The following is a 19725-nucleotide window of genomic DNA, read 5'->3' as shown; positions in this document are numbered from 1 at the left end:
GTTCTAAAATCAGAGTCCAGAATCATCAGCAGTTGCAGGTTAAAACAAATTAAAACCCCCTCAAGTGTAAGTAGTTATGAGAAGAAGGAAATGATTTTTGAAACTAATACCTGAAGAAAAATGACAGATAGTATCTCAGACCAACCCATGACCTTACCTGCAATCACAGGCACCATGGTGACACAGATAAAAAATGAGCAGCTTGGCAAGATATAAAGTTTATCAGAGGTCAAAAACGAAAACACTTATTCTGCATTGCTCAGCTTGTAAGTAATATTGCAACTATCATAACTAAATTCCTCTGCACCCCTCACTGTCAGCTTTGAGATGGCACAACCCATTAGAATAAAGTAGTACAAAAATCAGAGGTACCAAATAATTAAATTGTGGTCCAAAACAACAACAACAACATGATGACTTTGAGCATTCTTACAAGCATTAGTCACAGCTCTGACAGGCACGAGCAATGTTAAGTACTTCTCAGAACAACAAAAGCGTTTCATTTCTCTCTACATACGTTGTCGTAAATTACTCTAACGACAAGTGAATAACTATTCAGTATCTAAAGGATGTAGGGCAGGATTCTCTACTGACTTAAATCTATACACTCACATTAAATTAAACTTACTCTGTCAAGCACTGTTATTTATAAAAGAACAAATTTTAAAACCCACCTTGGGTCTGATGCTGCTGCATTCAGCCAATAAACTCTTGCAGTTCTTATGGACATTCACTGCACAGTCTGAAACACAGACACAAAAGAAGTCAAATTATCCTTGCCATTCCCATCTAAAGAGAGACCTAAAAGATCTCTTAGTTTGGAAGAGGCTCAGAGCAATCCAAAGTGTTTCAGTGAGCACCCTTGTGTACATTCTTGTCTTGATTTTATGCCAATAAGGTAGATAAAGCTACCTTACACCACTCTCAGCAGCTATTTTTTGATCAGAAGACATATCTAACAGTGCTGTGTATCAGCTCCCTGTGCTAAAAGATGCTTTATGCAACAAGAAAGAATATGCTAGAACACGGGGAAATGCCATAGAAAAGCCTCCAAACTGCAGATGAATCTAAGGACTTGATTCTCAAAGAGACCACTTGAAATGCAATCAGCTCGCTGATTTCCAAGTGGCGTTATCTTTGTCCAGGTGTCAGAACAGAATGTTGAAAACGGGCAGAAGAATCAGACTGTGTTATAACCATACTTCATTTTACAAAAGCATATTTCATCTTCCACGCTTTTAATGAATCAAACACACCCCAATTAAGGACGAGAACAAGTATTTGAATACTAGTGAATTTGGCTTCCTCTTTCTGCACACACACAAGGTCTCCTCGCATTCCTTATTCTTCTGGACAGCCTCTCTGAACACTGAATTAGAGAACAGCAGGGGTCAAGAAAACAGCAAGGAGAAGAATGAGGGACAGAGGAAACCGGAGGTCACAGGAACCTGAAGAGGCTGAGACTGAGATTTAAGAGCAAAGATAAACACGAAGGGTCACTCGATTTATATAAATAACAGATACCTAACCTCAGAAAACAGAGGGTGTTTTTCCATCAGTAACTGGTGGCATTACGTCTTACTCAGATCAAGAATGTGGGGAGGTACAAAAATGAACTTGACAGTTATTTTGGTGAGCTCTTCTCAAACTGGAGAGGCACAGAAGGCAGTACTGAGGAGGACAGAGTTAAAAAAATCCAACTGCAACCCAGACTCTTCCCTTCCTCATCTGATCCTCCATCCATTCCTTTCTCTTCCCTCTCCCAGTCACTGGAATGGTGAATTTGGCAGGGAAACGCAAAAGGGCTACAGCTCTGCCTAGTGCTGAGAATGTGTGATCACCCACCTGGGAGGTGCAAGGCTTTGCGTTACCTTGGCTGAACGGGGACAGTGCTAAAGGTACCACAGCTATCGATACCACAGGGAACAAGGCAAACCCACCGGGGTGGGTTCTGGGCTTAAACCGAGCCACGTGGAATGAGGTTGAGGGTGCAGGGAGCATCACATTATCCCACATCTGCTTGCTATGGGGTCTGCTGCTGGCCCACGGACAGGCTAACTGAAACGGGGGCCTCATCCAGCAAAGAATCATTCGAGACCAAGAGGCTCGTAAATATCATAAACGGCTCTGTTCAAGACTGGGGATAGTGAAATTAATGTATTGTATAATGATAAAAATAAACAGTAATAAGAAGAACACTTCCCTTATTAACGAGATGTTTTCCCAAAGGCTCCCAGAAGCCAATCTGCAGGCAGTCACACAGGAGCATTTTATTGGACAACACATTACAACGCCCAAAAGCCCAACACTGATTCACGCTATGCAAGAGGGAAATGAACAGCTGAAAAAGGGCATACGGATGCATTTTCCCCCAGCTCTAATACCTTCTTGTGGATCAGATACTGGCAATGTCCCATAAGCATCTTCCAGAATTGGATTCCAGGACAAATCTATGACTCACCAAATATTATGAGTGTTATGACCCTGACCTTTGGTCTGGAACGGTACTGCCCAATAAAATAACTCTTAAAAGGCCATTTGCAAACAACCACAGCTACCACTTAGATATGTTGTGATTAATCTAAGATTTAACTTCTGACTTTCCCCCCCCCCCCTCACATACACAGCATTTTGGTGTTTTGAAATGACACATTCAAAAACAACTTTAAAACAGCTAGGTTCAGGCAGGGACACCTTTTAAGGCTGTTCCTAACGATACAAGGTGTTCAAGTACTGTTTTAATTAAGGATATATCCACTATCTATTAAATTCAGACAGCTGTGGACAGAACGGTTTTCACGCGAAACTAATCATTTTTATGTTTTCAGATGTCTGACACTTCCGAGATCAAAGAGAACCTCAGCCTGACACCATACAAGGTTATTACTGCCTCTTGGATTGACAAAGAAAACATTCACATCTGAACAATTTGCATATGAATGATTAATACAGAACATAAAATCCCAATTTAAACAAAGATGCGCAACACAGTAACCAAGAAACATTTTAGGCAAGTACAGCATTCCAGAAGAAGCAGAGTGACTTTGTGATAAATCTCCTTAGGGAAGAGGAGGAGTCTCACTTGAACTTGCAGAAGTTTCTGTATTTGGTAAATCCAGGTCATGTACCTGCAGGAACTCAGAACTGATTTAACTTTGTCCCACTGGCTTTGGTGACCGGTGTTTGTTTATTTTGCTAACACGCCTCGCCATGCAGGGGCAGAAACCCCAAAGTGGAAGGCTGACAAGATACTTCACATTCGGAACCAGAAACAGCCCACGCGAGAGAGCAACAGCGCTGAATTATTAAGTTGCAGCTTCCCTCTTGCTCTCCAGAACCAACCAACCTATGACCCCTTTCTTGTTGCGTCTGTTTTTATTGTCCGAATGTCAAACCGGGGGTGTGGTGGGCTCGTGTCACTCCCAGCACTACAAGTTCAAGGGGGGGTTGGGGTTTTCTTTAAGCAACAAATCCCAAGCCGGAACAAACGAACAATGGCTGTTTGTTTTTCTAAACAATACCAAGGAAAAATAACGCGTTATACTAAAAGAAATATGAGCACCATTTCAATTCTCTCATGCTCAACCCTTCCCCCATTCTACAGGAACACTACAGGACTGAAGCAGCAACTATGACAATCATAAAAGGTATTTAAAATATTTCATAGGTAAACATTAGGTGGAACTACAACACACCATGCCTGATGGCTCCTGCTTGAGAGCCACAGTTCATGGGTTTATTTTTATACCATACTGATGAGAATCAAACTATTCTCTTTATAAATTTATAAATAAAAACAAACAAATCATAAGGACCACTAGAAAACACTTTGAAAAGGGGATGCACCAAACAGCTGGGAAGGAACAGTTCCTTCTCTTGGTTTTACAGAGAGGACACACGGATACCATAATAACACAACCACAGCACCGAGTCTCCAAACAACATTCAGTAATTTTGCTTATTTATTAGAGCAGCGAAACCAAACAGTCCCAGAAACCCTCAGAAAGCTATTTCAGTTCTTCATCTGTCCCTGCTCCCTCACACCTCCCCTGAAAGCTGTCACAGGCCTCGTATCGGACGGGGTTTTCCTCTCCATCACACAAAGCTGACCCCACACCATGGGTCAGGGCATATTTCAAACCACTCACCACAGCTGCATGCAAGGAGCTGTCTGCACTTTTCACCATTTGTTTCCCAAACCGTATAAAAGTATTTAACGTACATGTTGGGCACTTCTCGCTGCTGGAGCCCCACCGGTACGGGTAGCACCGAGGAGACAAGGGGCAGGATTTCTCCACCACAGCACGGCGATGCTCAGGCCTCCCTGGGCCACACGCTAACACCTCACCTCCCTCAGCCTTTGAGAGGTCCCTGAGGTGAAGACCAGATCCCAACGAACTGCCTCGTCCCCCAGATTAAGCCTTGAGCTGCTCACGCCGGGGCCGGCTGTAAACCCCGACGGATTTATCACGGAGAGGACGAGGCGAGCCCTGGGTTTTCCTCCACGTCCCCTGACGTTGTGTAACTCTGCTCCTTTCCCCTCCAGGGCTGCAAAACCCCAGCCCGGTGCCGTAGCCCCGCTGAGGGCTCTGAGGGGACCGGGGATGAGGGGGGGTGGATAGGGACCGGGGGGCGGCCTCACAGCGCCCTTAGGGAGCCCAGTGCCGGGGGGGGGGGAGCCGGCATCCGAGGCTCGGGGGGGCGCCGCCGGGCGCGCTGACAACCCGGGCTCTTACCGGACTCCCCGGGGAGCCTCCGGTTGCACTCTCGGTCCCGGGAACGGCCGCCACAGCACCAGGAAACGCTCCCGTGTCCCGGAAGGGAAAAGAGATGCGGGAGGACGAGCACCTGCGCCTGCGCGCCGCCGCCCCGTCGAGGGCAGGGCAGGGCAAAGAAAAGGGGAGGAGGGTACGAGAAGGAACCTGGAGGGGCTTAGGACCTTCCTCAGGCTTGGGACCCTCGCCCTCAGCCCGTGTTTTTTCCTCAGGGAGCCCGCGACCCCCTCAGGGAGCCCGCTCCCCTCAGCAGCCCGCGCTTTCTCCTCAGGGAGCTCGCGCCCCCCTCCCTCAGCCCGCGCTTTCTCCTCAGGGTCGGGAGCCCGGAGCCGCCGGGTCCCTGCCTGAGGAAGGGGCCAAATCGGCCCTCCCCGAGCCTCAGAGCCGAGCCCGGCTCCCCCTATTTCATCTCTAAACACCCGAGGACTCTCCGGGGCACCTCCCGTCAGCGCTTGACGGGGAACAAAGGCTAAACGGCCCCTTGATAGATGGGACGCAGCGTCCCGAGTGATGGCTTTAACGCCGTGCTTCGCGTGTCCGCGCAGCGCCGGGGATTTACTCTAAATAGGGAATTCATCATTAAAAGCCCGGTGGGATTTGCCATTCAATGCGAAGTGTTTACAGCAGCTTCTGCCAAGGCGGCGTTGGGGTGCCAGGCGGCTTGGCAGCGCGCTCGCTTCCGAACCGCCCTGGAACTGCTCGTGCCTGCAGCCGGCCTGGGCTTTTGTAAGTGACCCTTGTGCAGACAAACAGCGAAAGCCAAGGAGATGCTGCTTCACTGTTGTCAGATTCATGCGTATCTTGTGTAACAAAAGTGGAAAAAAATAAAAATTCCCTGAAACTAAGGCCAGCGGTTTGATGTACCAGCGCAGTGCCGCTGAAGAGCTCTGTGGAGGGAGGAAAAATTGGAGCACCTCGTGACCTAACCTTGCCTCCTGATCTGTGATTCACTCCGAGGGCTTAAAATACCGATCTCCATCACAGGTTTGTCATATTTTACGTTCTGCACGTGCAAGTTGGCTGTCAAGCTTGAAAATGCAACGCACGCAATTTCAAAGCAAACTTCCCTCTCAAAATCCACCCTGCAGCTTTCCCGCGCTGCTTTGAAAAAGCCTGACACCATTTTGGCTGGAAATGTGCTGAAATCCTAGACTACCATGAGACCAATATTGTCTCTGGTTTCCACACTGCGACCTACTTCATCGATTTTTATTTTTTTTCATCTAATATTTGCAAGCTTTTCAGAAATGTTCCCTTTTGTTCTGGTGCTGTACAGGACTAAGTACAAAGAGGTCCCAGGCATTTACTGGGGCCTCTCAGTCCCGATAGAGAAATAATCATTAAATGAAGCAGTTTGGGGGTAAACAGCTGGCTGCCACTCTGTGACAGATTAATCCTTAGACACTTCAAGCTTTGTGCTTCACTATAATATAAAAGTAAAGCACTGCAGATTGCCCAACGAAAGCTTTCACGGAGAGAACATGCTGTGCTTGTGCGGCTGGCCTCAGGGCATCTCCACAAAATCAGTGCAAAATCTGGCACAGCAACCAGCTGAAATACTCCGTAGCTTAGAGCTAAGGCTTGGATTGCAAAGAAGAGAATAGCACCGCACCGGCTTTCTAATCCTGTGTAATTCTCTATAATAATAAAACATTTCTTACTGAACGAGTAGCAAATAGATTATTGTCACACGGCTTTATGCAGCTGTCAGGCCAGGTGTACAAGACACTGAGGTTTCACCAGGAAATGCAAGGAACAACATCTTGGAAATGTTCCAAACAAAGGCAATACTGTCCAGAAAGGAGAAGAAAGAGAAAAGCAGAAAAGGAGAAGCGCTGAGAACAATATATTTTTCTGCTTCCTCTCCTAAAACCTCGACAGTTGCAGTGAGTATGTGGTAGGGCCAGCTATATGTCTGCAGATTCATAGTTCAGTCAGCATTTCCTCTGAAACCAATCCTGCAGACCACTTTCCTAGTTGCTTTAGATCCTGCTTCACTGGCTTGTAACCACATTAACCCACAGCTGATCACAGGCGCTCTGGTTTCGCCTGTTTGATTTGGACTCCTGTCAGTAATCACTCATTCCAAGAGGGACTCCCAGTCCATTCATCACTGTCATCATGTTACAGCAGCCAAACCTCCTTTTTCCCCAGAATAGAAGCTTTTTGGCAGCTGTGTCTCTTTCCAGAAACGCAAAGTTTCAGGTTGCCTGCTGCTTTTCAGATTTCTCAGGATTCTGTGTGGGCTGTGAGCAAAAATCTCACAACAGAAAATCAACTCAGTCCTCCTTATGATCAGGCAAACCCCTCCTCCCTGTATTAGCTTATTGGTGCTGCGCTGGGAATCCTAAAAAGAAGGGTGTGCAGGCAAAACTGCAAAGTGAGAGGTGAATTTCACACGCTGAATTTCAAGCCCAGACCAAGAGCCGCTCTGGCCTGTTTTGCTTACAGACGAAAACAGAAGCTGTTTGCCTGACAACTGCGGAGACCCATGTCCTCCATTTACCCATGGAAAAATCGTAAGGAAGGAAACGGCTCTTCAAACCTCTTTCACAATGTGCTAATAAGTCCCGGAGACGAGATGTTACTGCAACTTGCTATAAATCAGCCCGTGTACTGAAACAGCCAGCAAAGGTCAGCCTAGGACAGGTGGGCAGTCTGCTGTCAGTCACAACCCTCCGGCCTGGATTATTCAGGAAGATTCATTAAACTGAGCGCCTTCTCTTAAAGAAGAGGGATCTGTCCAAAGCCTGCTGAGTGCTGTGGTTGTAACTAAAGGTTTGCTTTTGAAGATGGTTGATCTAAGCTACCAAAAGGGGCTAGGGCTGCATCTTTCCCATAAAGTAATAAAGATAGAAGGCTCAACTGAAGAAGATGTAGAGGTCCCACCTCTACCCCAGTGCTCAATCTCAGGTCCCTGAAGGGGAAGCAATCTTTCTGCCATCCATACACCACAGCATATCCTTGGCTCCCCTCCATGGCACAGCCTGCTTGGAGAGCTCTCCTCCTGTCAGGGCTTTCCTGGGATTCATCTAACTCCTGTTGCATAAACTCTGGAAGCATGTTTATAAGAAAGGATTAATTTAGGCACAGAACCTTCTCCACCCTTGACAGCAAAGGCTCAGAAGGAGCTTTCTCCATTTCCAGGTGAACAGTAAACCCAGGGGCTCTCAACTCAAAGTTTAAATAACACCAAAGTTTGGGTGGCCACCGTTGTCGAGATCCCAGTTACCACAAACATTGCTCTTTGTTTTCCATCCCTGCCAGACTCCTAGCATCACGTCTGGGAGACTCTGAAGCTGGAGCTGCAGAAACTGTCCCGCATTTGTACTCGACGCACACCACGGTCTCCTTCCTGCCTTCCCTGGGAGGCTTTGTACCGCGTGGAGCGAGGACGGACGGGAGGAATCAGGTGGGAGAGGGAAGCAAATCGCCCTGCACAGAGCCACCCAGGCTGCCTGCCGTCTTCACAGCTCACATGCCTGTTTCCAGCACAAGAATGCTAATTCTTTGTTCTGAATTAAAAGCAGAATTCCTCCTGCTGTTACTTTGTCTGAAACGAAGAGCTCTTGCTCCTCTATTTCATCACTGTCCTGGGAGCCACCAGACTCTTTGTGTCCACAGGACAGCGAAAAAGACCTCAGGCATGAGAATGCCTACTCATTCCCTCATCCATCTCCCTGGTTTCAACCCACCCTTTGCTTTAACGGCTATTTTTTTCTTATATTCTTTTTTTTCGAGCCTGTTTCGCTTCCTGCCACACGGTGGTGCTGCAGATAAAAATACCACGGAGATAACGTAAACAACAGCACCTGACCATGAGGTGGACCGAGAGCTGGCCTAGGGCCGAGGCGTATAGATGGCGGAGCGTTGAGTTCGTTAGGAGCAAACAAGAGGAGCAGCCAAATATCCTCAAATTCGGGCAGCGGCAACAGCTCGGGCTGAGCCCCGACAGAACGGCTCACACATCTGAAAAGTGGGCAAGCCGCTCTGGCTGCCCAGTGGCCCAAAAACTTGCTTTTCCTGAGCCCTATCAGCGACTCGTCAGGAGACCACGCACCACTCCGAGCTGTGATAATGGCAGCTAGAGATATCAGCTATCGACTGTGCTGCCCAGAAGCAGCTTGCAAAGGTTTCAGCACAGCATAATCCAAATATAGGGCTAACGGCTGTCACGCAACAAGTCCCCGGTGCAGATCGGCCACAGGCAGGCCATTAATTTTAACGAACATCGCAGAACCCTGCCCGACCGCACAGGGAACATGCAAAAACGAGCTCTGCTGCCCATGTTTGCCCATGTTTGCCCATGTTACCCTAGGCAGCGCGATCCCCGAGCAACCCAGGAAACCAAAGGAGATGTCACAGAGTCCCAAACACAAACCAGCGCCTCAGTCACCATGGAGCTTTTCAGCTGAATGTTAGTAAGACTTAAGAACACAGATTCCTCATGGTAAGGCTAACAAACATGGTAAAGGTTAATATAACTCACATCCAGTCCCCACGCATTTATGATGGACAATGATATGCCAAGCCAAACATATTTTGAAAGACGGCTCCATCCCCTTGAGCTCCCAGTCACAGATTTCCAAAGCAGAGAAAGAATCTCTCACACTGGCAATGACCCCAGGGTTCCTGGGACCAGAAAGAGCGTGGCTCTAAGCTCTTTGTTCACTACAGATCAAGGACTATCTGCATCTGCTCAGATTCGGGTATTTTTGTAAAGCAGCATGCCGCACTGCAAATAGAGCCTCAGCTAAGAGCTTTCAGACAGAAAGAACAAAGCATAACTCTGCCACCTCTCATAATATTTGAATCCTTTCTAAATATCCACAAAGCACTTGCTCTGATTCAGCTCCCTCCTCTCTGTTTTGGCTGTGACACCTCTGAAATGTTCACTAACAGCCTGTGGTCCTTTTAAATCTCTCTCTGCCCTGAAAGGAAAATATGCTTCTTATAACACATCCCCTAAGGCAGCTAGTTGCTTTGTCCCAGGAAGGTTTTACTGACCTTAAGAGTGCTGAGAGTTCCTTACTTGAGAGTGAGCATTGCTCGAGGATACAAGGTGGAGGAAGAGAGCGACTCTCTCATTTCCCAAAGATTTAATCTGCCCACGGGCAATTTCTCAAGAATTAAAATGTTCTTCAGTGCCCTGAGTATCTGTCCCTAGGAGGAGGGACAGTTTGTCCAGTAGCCAAGGCCATGCAGCGAGGCAGGACAGAGTCCCATGCAGGCCTGCAAAGGAGCAGCTGCCATTCCTGAGCACTACTTGCATCTGAAAAGCAGGAATCTCATCCATGCAAGTCCTGGGAGGCCCCATTTGAATATTGTGTTAGTTGTTAAAGCATTGGATGCTCCAGGAATCCCTGTGCCCATTCACAGGACAGATGCTGAGCTGACACATCCCTGCCCTGGTGAAAAACAGCCTAAAAGAGCCAGCTTCACTCAGACAGCAGGGAAATTTGCTTGAGTGAAGCAGAGTGTCGTGAAAAAGAAACTTATTAAAGGGAAAGTTGACCTAGAACCTTCCTTTGGGGGGAAGGGGCAGGAAATGGTCAGGTGGCCAACGATAACAAGGACAAATTATTGCCAGGCAGATGCAGTGATGATTTAGGCTGTCTGGAGAACAACCAAGCCAGGCTAAGCGGGGCGCTGGGGTGAGTCAAGCCAGGCAGAGAAGTGAAGCAATCCACGAGGCCGATTTAAGCAGGGGAATGGCCGGCCTGGGCAGAGGGCAGGCAGGGGAGCGGGGACAGCCAGGCAGGGCCAGAGCCAGGCAGCGACAGCCATACTCACTCAGGCACTGCAGACCACTTTTATTCATGAGGGGTTTGGCACACAGGGAGCAGCTGGTGCAGCTGGAGAAAACCCCTGGCACAAGCTGGTGCCGATTGACCTCTTTCCACCTCTCTTTTGGCTCCTTTGTCTCTTTCTCCTTCTCTTTCTCTTTGGATTGCTCTTTGTTCTTACCCTGGAAGGAAAACAACAACAAAAAAATACAGCTCTGTTATGTGCCTCGCACTGCCCACACATTCCTCTCCCTGCTGGTAAAAACAAGCACACAGCAAGCTGGCACACAGCAAATGCAGTGGGCCCCGTCGTGCCTGAACCTTTGGGATTGCAGTGGTTTTCCCAAATGCCTCCCAAAGGCTTGGGACAGTCCCTTTAGGGTAAGCCCATGCGTGAGGAAGGGCAGCACACAGCACTGCAGCACGTGCCCGTACCCCTGCAAGCTCTTCTCTATGAGTCAGGGACCACTTGGTCGCCTGGATGCTGTTAGGAGTCACCGTGCATCTGCTGATGAAATCAGAAGCCTCAGCCACCCAAAAGCAAGCCAGCGGACTGGTCCCTGGAACCGGATCCCCTCTCCTGCTCGAGGAATTCAGCAACCTGCTCCACAAATTCGCCATCTCTCTCACCTTATCCTTCTGCCAGGACCCGGTAACTCGGCTCCGCAGGGAACTCAGCCGGCGCATCACCTTGGTGCCTTTCTCTGCTTTGTCACTCTTTCCACTGTCCTCATTTCTGAAAGGAGACAAAAAGCATCTTAACTAAGGGAAGTTAACCAGCCAAGCACGGTTCAAGAGGGCCCCATCCCTGGGCTTTCGATCCGTTGGGGGATCTGGTTCAGCATCAGTCACATCGTTCACGGGGAGACTTGCAAATAAGGAAATGAGCTTTCAGATTACGGCTGGCACTGTGTTTTTGTTCAGTGCCATGCACAATGAAGCCCCACTCTGGGCAGAACTGCTGCAGAAACCAATGTCCACAGTAGTAGCGGGGTGCTTGAGCTTCGATGCAGTGGGGCTGGAAATCAGAGTCTGCTCCAGGGACACCGAGTGTGGGGCTACTGCCCACCTCACTTACTCGTTAGACAGGAACTCAAACCAGGTGAGGTTCTGCTGGGAGGAATCACTGCCTTCTTGCACACAAACTCTCTGCTTTGCCCTGTGCAGGGAGAAGACATCAGACACAGCAAAAAAAAACAACACAAACAAACACAAGAACAGAGCTTCTCCCAGACACACTCACCCGTGATACTGCTTCAGCTCCTGAAGTACCTGCTGGACAATTAGCCTACCAGGGACAGGGCAGAAGAAAAACAAAAGATCAGAAAATTTCGTGGCAAATGCGTCCTGCACCCCACAAAGAATCAGGCACTGGTTTATGACCAGCTACGGAGCCATGCCCCAGCATTGTGGGATCTCCCTCATGGTCTGATCCTGGATCTCTGGTAGCTCAGATGCACTCAAGAATCTCAGCCACCTCCAGAAGCCAGGACTGACAATACCTACACGTGGTCTGGGGACACATGATCCTTCTCCAGCATCTCCAGAGCAGGGGGTTCGACACCTGGAACAGAAAACACCCTCAGCAGGTATCCTGGTTTGCTGTGTTATACCTTCCTCCTGCAATCTGTGTTACCCTAACTTCTGGGGATCCTGCTTGCAGCTAGAGGGTAGGAGCTGACACCATCCCAGAGACCCTCCCTGGTTACTTCCCAGCCCATCTTCTTAACATTTCCCTACATTTACTCCAGGATAATCCTCGCCAGTGGGGCAGGCTAATGGATTCCAGCAGCACAGAGCTGGCCAACGTGAAGTTTACAGGAGCTGGGGGGGCTTTGGTGCTGACAGGCCACCTGGGAGAGGGGCTCTCCTAGGAGCTGAGTCCTCTCACTGTGCTTTGCAGCACAGGTCACAAAAAGAGACAGAGCAGAGGACAAATATTCTGAGCAGGGATTTCTCTTTTCACAGGCTCATAAGCCTGGAGAGCCACTCAGCAAATAAGCTCTCGGTTCATTCCTCCTGTTGTCTCTGGTTTTCTAAGGCTTTTGATGCAGAAAGCAGAACCTGAAGGCCTGGTCCCACAGCCTGCTCCCCTGCCAGTTAAGGGCCCTGCTGCCAGAAGCCCACGTTTGCCCTGTTCTTGTGGGTGGAGGAGAAAGGGCACATCTAAACCACGGGCAGAAGCAGAGGTACATTTTGTTCCTAGGAAACTGTCCTTGCCTCGTGTGCGTGAGGAATGACCAACGCTCCGTCTGCATGGCAATGTGCCTCTGGGGTCACGTCTGTGCTTAGACTCCTGTAAACCCAGCTCATACCCAAAGTCAGCTTGACTTTATCTCAGGAGCTCCTGGGACCGTGTAGCAGGGAAGGGCAGAGGATGTCTAGACTTGCAGAGGCTACAGCTCTGGCTCTGTGCCTTAGTCACAGCCGACCTGCACTCGATTAAAGCCGTACGTGCTGTCTGCACCAACCTTCCATGACCGAAAGAGCAGTGTTGAAACCACAGGGTATGGGAGGGGAGGCGATCTCGCAGGCTGATGGCACAGACTTCGACCTCAGCCTCTTCCCGTCACTGCCACGTTCCTGGAGAAGTGAAAATTCACGGACATCTTTGGTCCTGCGTGTGCCAACGCCTCCACCGGGGCCCAGCACAGTTGGCAAGGCACAAATCAGGGAATGGGGCTCCCATCTCAAGCGCCAGCAATCACCCCTGCCTTCCCACAGCCTCCTGCCCTGCAGGCCCACCCCAGCAGCACCAGGGCTCGTTCCCTCGCTGCAAGCTTCTAGCTGTGCTGTATCAGAGCACAGGATTAGACCGAGACCCAAAAAATGCATCCTGCCACCAGCTCTGTCCCAGAGTCTCGGTGGAGAAGCTGGTGAGGCAGTTCAGAAACAAAGAGAGGGGAGTATCAGTGGGAACAGGCAGTGCTTGCTCCCTTCTGGCTGCAGCAAGGGAAATTACAACAGCAGTTCTGTGTCTTCTGTGCCTTCTGCACACCCAGCTTGCCCGCTGCCGGCACACGCGCAGCCCTCGCACACTCACCACCTCCTCCGAGCCAGGGCAGCCCGGGAGGCTCGGGCGCAGGGGCTCTATCTCCACCTTGATCACCATGCTGCCACCACCGCTGCTCCAGGCTTCCAGCTCGCCCCGGGGCAGCTGCAGGGACACGCGAGGCTGCGGGCAGGACCGGCTGCCCTTCTCCACATCCTCCTGCTCCGCGTCGCTGCCCGCCTCGGTGGTATCCAAGCTGAACCTAATTCAGTAAAGGGGAAGGAGACGGCTTAGCAAGGCCGTCCCATTGTGCCAGGCACTGCACAGCCCCTGCCATGTCCTGAGTTTGGGTGGACAATCCTAGAGTCTACAGTGAAGACAATCCTACAACTGTGGAGTGCACAACGAAGACAATCCTACAGCTGTGGAGCCTACAAGACAAGGAGGGCCACCGCAGCAGGCCTGTGGGAGAGGAAATGCTGGGAAGAGTCAGCCTGGACATCAAGTCCTGAGCATGTTAAAAGCATCTTCTCTGGCTGTCATCAGCAAGCCCCCGAGCTCCTCGGTCACCTGGGATGTTTAATTTGGCTCTTGCTGATCTCTCAGCAGCTCCTGAGACTGCACAGCCACCCTGCAGCCTGCCTCGCCTGCGTGGGAGCTGCTGGCCTGCCAGCTGCAATGCCAGCAAAGTCCCTTCGGGCAATTTAGAAATGGCAGATGTTGTCATTTATTGAATCATCCCCGTGGCATCGTGTCATAAATCCTGCTCCTCCGGGGCCTGGCTTCAGGGAAGGAAAAAGAAATCCTGTTCTGGGAAGCGAGGGGCGGACCGGCCCCCCAGCACCCTCCAGCTGCCTGAACACCAAGTGCTGCTGCGGTGCCAGCAGCGTAGGGACAAAATGATGGATAGGAGCTTCGTTCCTGATGCCAGAGACAGGCTTTGGGACGCATTTGCTTAGGGGACAGCAGGGCTTGTTCCCCTTCCCTGGCCCCCCACTCGCACATGCTTAATCACACAGCGAGGAGACCGGCACGGACAGCCACTCCATGCCACCACGGCTCGTGTGCCTGTTCCACTGTAAACTGTGAATGATCCCTGGCACACGGCACAACAATAGGTCTGGGAACCAAAGTCGGAGCTTGATAAAGAACTGCCAAGATTTCAGGCTGAGATAATTTTAGGGTACCTTATAAGGAGGGGAGATATAAATAGGCGTTGCTGGCTTGCCCCTACCTCCCGGCCAGCAGAGATCAATACGTTTGTCAGCAGGGGAAGCGTGCACAAAGGAACCTGGAGCCCAAGCGCTGCAGGCGGCAGGAGCACAGCACAGCAGTAATGCCAGGCCTGGAAACCCCTCCCAGCCAGAGCTCAGCTTCACACCACAAAATGCACCCCCTTCTGCAGCCACGGGGAGAACAAGGGGGCTGAGGACTGCTGCAATTGCAGCCACAGGCCCCACTGAGCCAGCTCGCAGAGCAGAAGAGAATGGGTTTGGCAGAGCTCTCTTAATCCCTGGGAGCTGGTAAAGTTCCCTCTGAGGCAGAGGATGGAGGTCACCAGGGCAGCTGATGGTGTGCAAGGGTCCTCTGCAGGCAGAACCGAGCTCTCCCCAGATGAGAGATCCTCTTCCCAGCCCCAAGAGCAGGAAAAGAGGCTCGTCCTATTGCCAAGAGACACAGAAACCTCCTCCTGCCCTCGTGTCTGTTCCTCCCTGTCCCACCCAACACGAGCAGCAAGCATCCAGCTGCCTTGGCAGACGCTGACGAGGGCGGGAGACCACCCAGCAGCAGGGCGATCGCTCCAGCCTCCCGCAGCATCGCTGTGCTGGATATCTCACACGGCCCTCACGGCCCTGCCTTACCTGCGCTTGCAGTCCACGGGTGACAAGGGGCTCTCCCAGCTGTGCCTGCGAGAGGTAGACATGGACCTCACCAGCGTGGGGAAGGACTCCGTGGTCTCCTGCAGGTCCAGGTCTTCACCCGTCTCCTCGGGACCGTCGGCAGCGCCGGTGCCTTTGTTCAAGAAGTGGCAGTCGGCCTCGCCGTAACGCACCGAGCAGGACACGGGATTGGAAAAAGCCACGTCCACGGACATTTTGCTCAGAGCCTCAGGTCTTTCTTCCAAGAAACGAATGGCCGACACAGCCTGGGGGGCTGGTTCTGGCTGTGCCGCTGCCTCTGGCGCGGTTTTGGCAGCTGGTGGGCTCAGGAGCCCCAGGTCTTTGTAATACTCCGTGCCGTGGAGAGCTGAGTCTGAGAGGAGATCCTCCGTGCTGCTGTGCAAGTCAGCTGCGGGGACGTCCAGCTCTGTGGAAGAGGAATCTTCCTGCAAAGGCAGCAATGGCACAGCCTGAGCGCATAAAGCCCATCAGAGAGCCTCGTGCTCCTCCTGAGAAGGGGGCACATCCCATGCAGAGCTGGGACCGCTCTGCTCTCCCCTCCCGATGCGACCTGCCCCAGTCCCACCAGCTCAGCTTGCTCCCGGGGCTTGTAAGGCTCCCTCCATCCCGAGCTCTCTCCATGCCTCACACCCACTGACATCCGTACGTATGATTTTTCCCAGCAAGAAAAGCAATATAACCTTGTGCTCCTTGATAATTTGGGTCAGCACCCTTTTTCCCCTGCCCTTATTCCACCTCAGCCTCCTCTGGATATGCTGACCCCCCCAGTTTGTCACCCCCAGCTCCTGCCTCGCGTGGTGGCAGTGGAAGGACAGAGGACACTCGCCTTTTCCTCAGCCATGCTGGTGAAGAAGGTGTCATCCTCAGCGATCAGGGACGGGAGGAAGCTCTTGGGGCCGCGGTACTCCAAAGCAGAGGGGCTGCGCTCAGCGAGTTCCCGTAAGCAGGGCTTGCAGTCAGACCCTGCGAGACAGAGAGGTCACAGCTTGCGGCCGGACGGCCAGGAGGATGTAAAACCAGTGACACAGAGAGGTGACATCAGGCAGCACTGACACACTCCACGTGGCCTTCTGCTCCCTCAACCCTTCTGGACAGGAGCCTCTCAAGCCCTAACCAGCCTCCGTCCTGGGGGAACACGGTGCAGGGGTCCCCTAGCAGCAGAAATGCCATCCCTTGAGCCACGGCACGTGCCGGGGCAGAGACCAGGCTTGCACCATCCCAGCCAGACCCCTATATGATGCCGTGTCCTACAGGGGCTGCTTTCACAGTAAAGCAGAAGAGCTAAGCACATTGTCACCGCCATCACTTGCAGGAATCACTTTAAAGCATGAATCTAGGGGAAAAAAAAAACAACGTCCTGGCATCACTGATATTATTTGCATCCTTAAAGAGCAAAGGATGCCGCTGGGAGGGAAGACAGGAGGACTTGGGGCAGCGCTGACACGCGGAGCAGTGCTGGAGGTGTGTGGGTCTCCGGTCCCACAACGTGTGCACGTTCCCCACACCGCAGTGCTGAGCGGGTGCTGGAGCACGCGTGCACCGCCCGATAAGTCATTGAGAAACAAAAACAAGGCCTGGACGTACTTGGCGGCACAATATATCGTCCAGCTGACTGAAGCACATTCCTATGTAGCGAGACACGCTGGAAACGCTAGCCACGATCTCTAAACCAGTGCGTGACTCACGGAGGCCTTCTATTCCTCTGAGATACGCACAGCTGAGGCGAGTGGAAAAAAGCCAGGCTGTTGGCTGAAGCACCGTGGTGGATGGCTGAAGATGCGGAGAACAATAGCAAGAGACAGTAAGCCACCATATCCGTCCAGTGAGGGGGGAATAAACCTGCTAGAAACTGCTAGAAACCCATCAAACTCCAGGAAAGCAAAATATAAAAGCGTTACTGTGAGCAAGATCCTGTTAAGAAACACCCTCCTGGAAACCTTGCAGCCTGCTGTGCGTTTTAATGCTACACGATGCAGCCAGCGAGCCAGAAATTGTGTGGTGCCAATGAGAAAAAGGCAGCAAACGTGAGGGAGAGTTTGGAGGTTTGTTCCTTGGATCCTGCTGCACGCTGCAGAGGCCAGGTTGTCTGCTTGAAGGAGCATTTGGTCTGTTTAAATGTGTGAAATCATTTAAAGTCGGGGCTGTAAGCGATATAGTGAGGAAAACGCTCCACAAAGGCACTATTTAACTAAGAGCTTTCTAACTATACAAGCAGTGAAAATTTGAAACAGGCTGTCTAGGGAGGTTCTAGGAGAAGATTTTAATTAATAGACAAATTCCTGCCCTGGATGTCCTTGGACTGCATCTGTAATGCTTTAGCTGTAAAACTGGTCGAGGCTCAGCCAGCAGGTTTTAACATCACCTTTTGTTTTCCCCTGTTCAGCTTGCAAGCAAGAAATCAGCTTTCTGAAGAAATCAGCACAGGTTTTGGCGTGGGCTTGAAGGAAGCTGAGCAGCCAAAGACGTCAGCTGACAGAAAAAGCCACCGAACCCCCAAAACAGGCTGGGGTTGAGACCAAGGTAGGACTGACCCAAGGGGAGCAACCAGAGGATTGGGAAGGTCCCAGGGAGCCAGGGACACATCCTGCTTGCCCTCTATGAGCCTGAGGAGGGAAGCAAAAGGAGCTTGTTTGCCCTTGCCATCCCTTGCAGCAGTGAACATGCCTCAGAGAAGGGAGCAAAGTCCCCAGGGGCAGGGATGGAGCTGCAGGAGCTGACAAGTGCTGCAGCCTGACAGAGGCCAGAGCCCTGGCCCGCAGGTTTAGCTAAAACAAAGAGGTGTTTTCCTCCCGAGCAGGGTCCCAGCCAGCCTGCCAAAGCTGGCTCTGCACCAGGCTCCATCCTGCAGCTCTGAAGTGGGTCCCTGGATCAGAGTCAGCTCCTTGGAGGCCTGGAAAATATTCCCTGTGCCGTGCAGGGCTCTGGCTTTGGCCAAGATGTCTGCTGCAGTCAACAAGCCCCCTGCAGCCCCACCAGACAGCTTACATCCTCCTCGGACACTTCAGACACTCTTGTTCAACACGCGATAAATCAGGTTTGCAGCCAGCGGCGGCGAACCCGGCGGCAGCGACCGTTAGGCACCAGCGTGTGCTGTGCACGGGGCTACGACAGTGGGGAGACCATTTTAGGCAATGTGTGAGCACCAGACGTGACAATTCCGGGCTCCCCGTGTTTAATTCCTCCATCGGTTGACCCTGGGCTAGCACCGTCAGCTCTAGACACGACACTTGGGCACAGGGATCCCGTGGAGGGGCTCTCGGGGGAAAAAAAACATTTCCAAGAATCAGGTTATGGCAGGATGAGCAAAGAAAGGCTGGTGTGGAGAGCACAGAGGCTGTGAGCATCCCTGTCTCTGAGACGGAGGTGGTCACCCATCTTCTAGCCAGAAGGGTAAACCCCAAGGCCCTGCACTCGAGACTCTTTGGGAGGACCCATGCCCGGTTTCGCCGCTGTGTGGTGGTCAGGGGTTGGCCCCACAGGTCCCCAGAGGTGGCCAGGCAGCAGCATTCACTTCCCTCAGCTGATACTGGAGACAAGATGGCAAAAGGACCCTTCCAAGAGCACATGCTGTTTGGTTTCGAGGAACATTAAGCAGCTTCAGTGCTGCAGTTGCTATATCCTCCTGTGGCCAGGGACCATAAAAGGTTGCTGCTGCAGGGAGCAGCTCCTCAGAGGAATTCCCAGGGCAGAGCTGGGGAGGAAGCGCCGCACACGAGCGGGGCTGTGCTGCGCTGTGCCAGGCTGGCTTCCTGGCAGGCAGAGCATGAAGACACCAGGCTTCTTCCCTAGGAGGAAAGGAGCAATGAGAGGTGTCCGTGGCGTGCAGCAGCCTGGGGGGGTTTTGGTACCATGGGGACCCACCAGCTGAGCTGGTTTGTCTCGAGGAAGAAGGCTCCCTGCTGCTGCACCCGCATGCAATGTCACTGGGCGACTCATAAAGATGTAGATATTTCTGTTTCAGGGCTGTAGGAAAAAAAACCCTCCCTTCTGCAGCCACCCAGGCAAGCCGGTCACTGGAGAAAACACCCACAGCTGGTGACAGCAGGGGACCTCACCCAAGCAGCCAGTGCTGGAACAAGCTGTGCCCGCCGGGGATTTGCAGCCCAGGAGCAACGTGCCCCGACCCCAGGCCCCAGCTGCCTTGTTGGGGCAGGATCCTGCAGGTCCCCGGGCGACCCCAGAGCCAGGCAGGGGATGCGTCAGAGGAAACACAAGGATCCGAGCTCTCACCACACAGCTCACATCCTGCAAGCATCAAACAACCCCCGAAT

At 51.7% G+C, this 19725-nt stretch overlaps 1 protein-coding gene across 3 annotated transcripts in view; it reads right to left on the bottom strand.

The window, feature by feature from the left end:
* The window catches only part of ARHGEF18 (Rho/Rac guanine nucleotide exchange factor 18), a 45827-nt gene that overhangs the window by 24341 nt on the left and 1761 nt on the right, over positions 1-19725 (bottom strand). The window contains exons 2-11 of one of the 3 annotated variants that reach the window (XM_082780138.1): positions 16281-16417; positions 15416-15879; positions 13605-13815; positions 13033-13144; positions 12068-12125; positions 11805-11849; positions 11640-11720; positions 11192-11297; positions 10569-10743; positions 675-742 (exon numbers count right to left, since the gene is read on the bottom strand). In XM_082780138.1, the coding sequence (XP_082636264.1) occupies positions 675-742; positions 10569-10743; positions 11192-11297; positions 11640-11720; positions 11805-11849; positions 12068-12125; positions 13033-13144; positions 13605-13815; positions 15416-15879; positions 16281-16417 (1457 nt within the window). Of the gene's footprint in view, positions 1-674; positions 744-10568; positions 10744-11191; positions 11298-11639; positions 11721-11804; positions 11850-12067; positions 12126-13032; positions 13145-13604; positions 13816-15415; positions 15880-16280; positions 16418-19725 lie in introns of those variants that run through there. The other 2 variants (XM_082780136.1, XM_082780137.1) reach the window with 2 other exon arrangements.

This window comes from Aythya marila (assembly GCF_965140915.1).
Source record: "Aythya marila genome assembly, chromosome: 27".
Classification (NCBI taxonomy): domain Eukaryota; kingdom Metazoa; phylum Chordata; class Aves; order Anseriformes; family Anatidae; genus Aythya; species Aythya marila.
The sequence above is the reverse complement of the archived record's forward strand: the minus strand, read 5'-3'. Positions and strand labels throughout refer to the sequence as shown.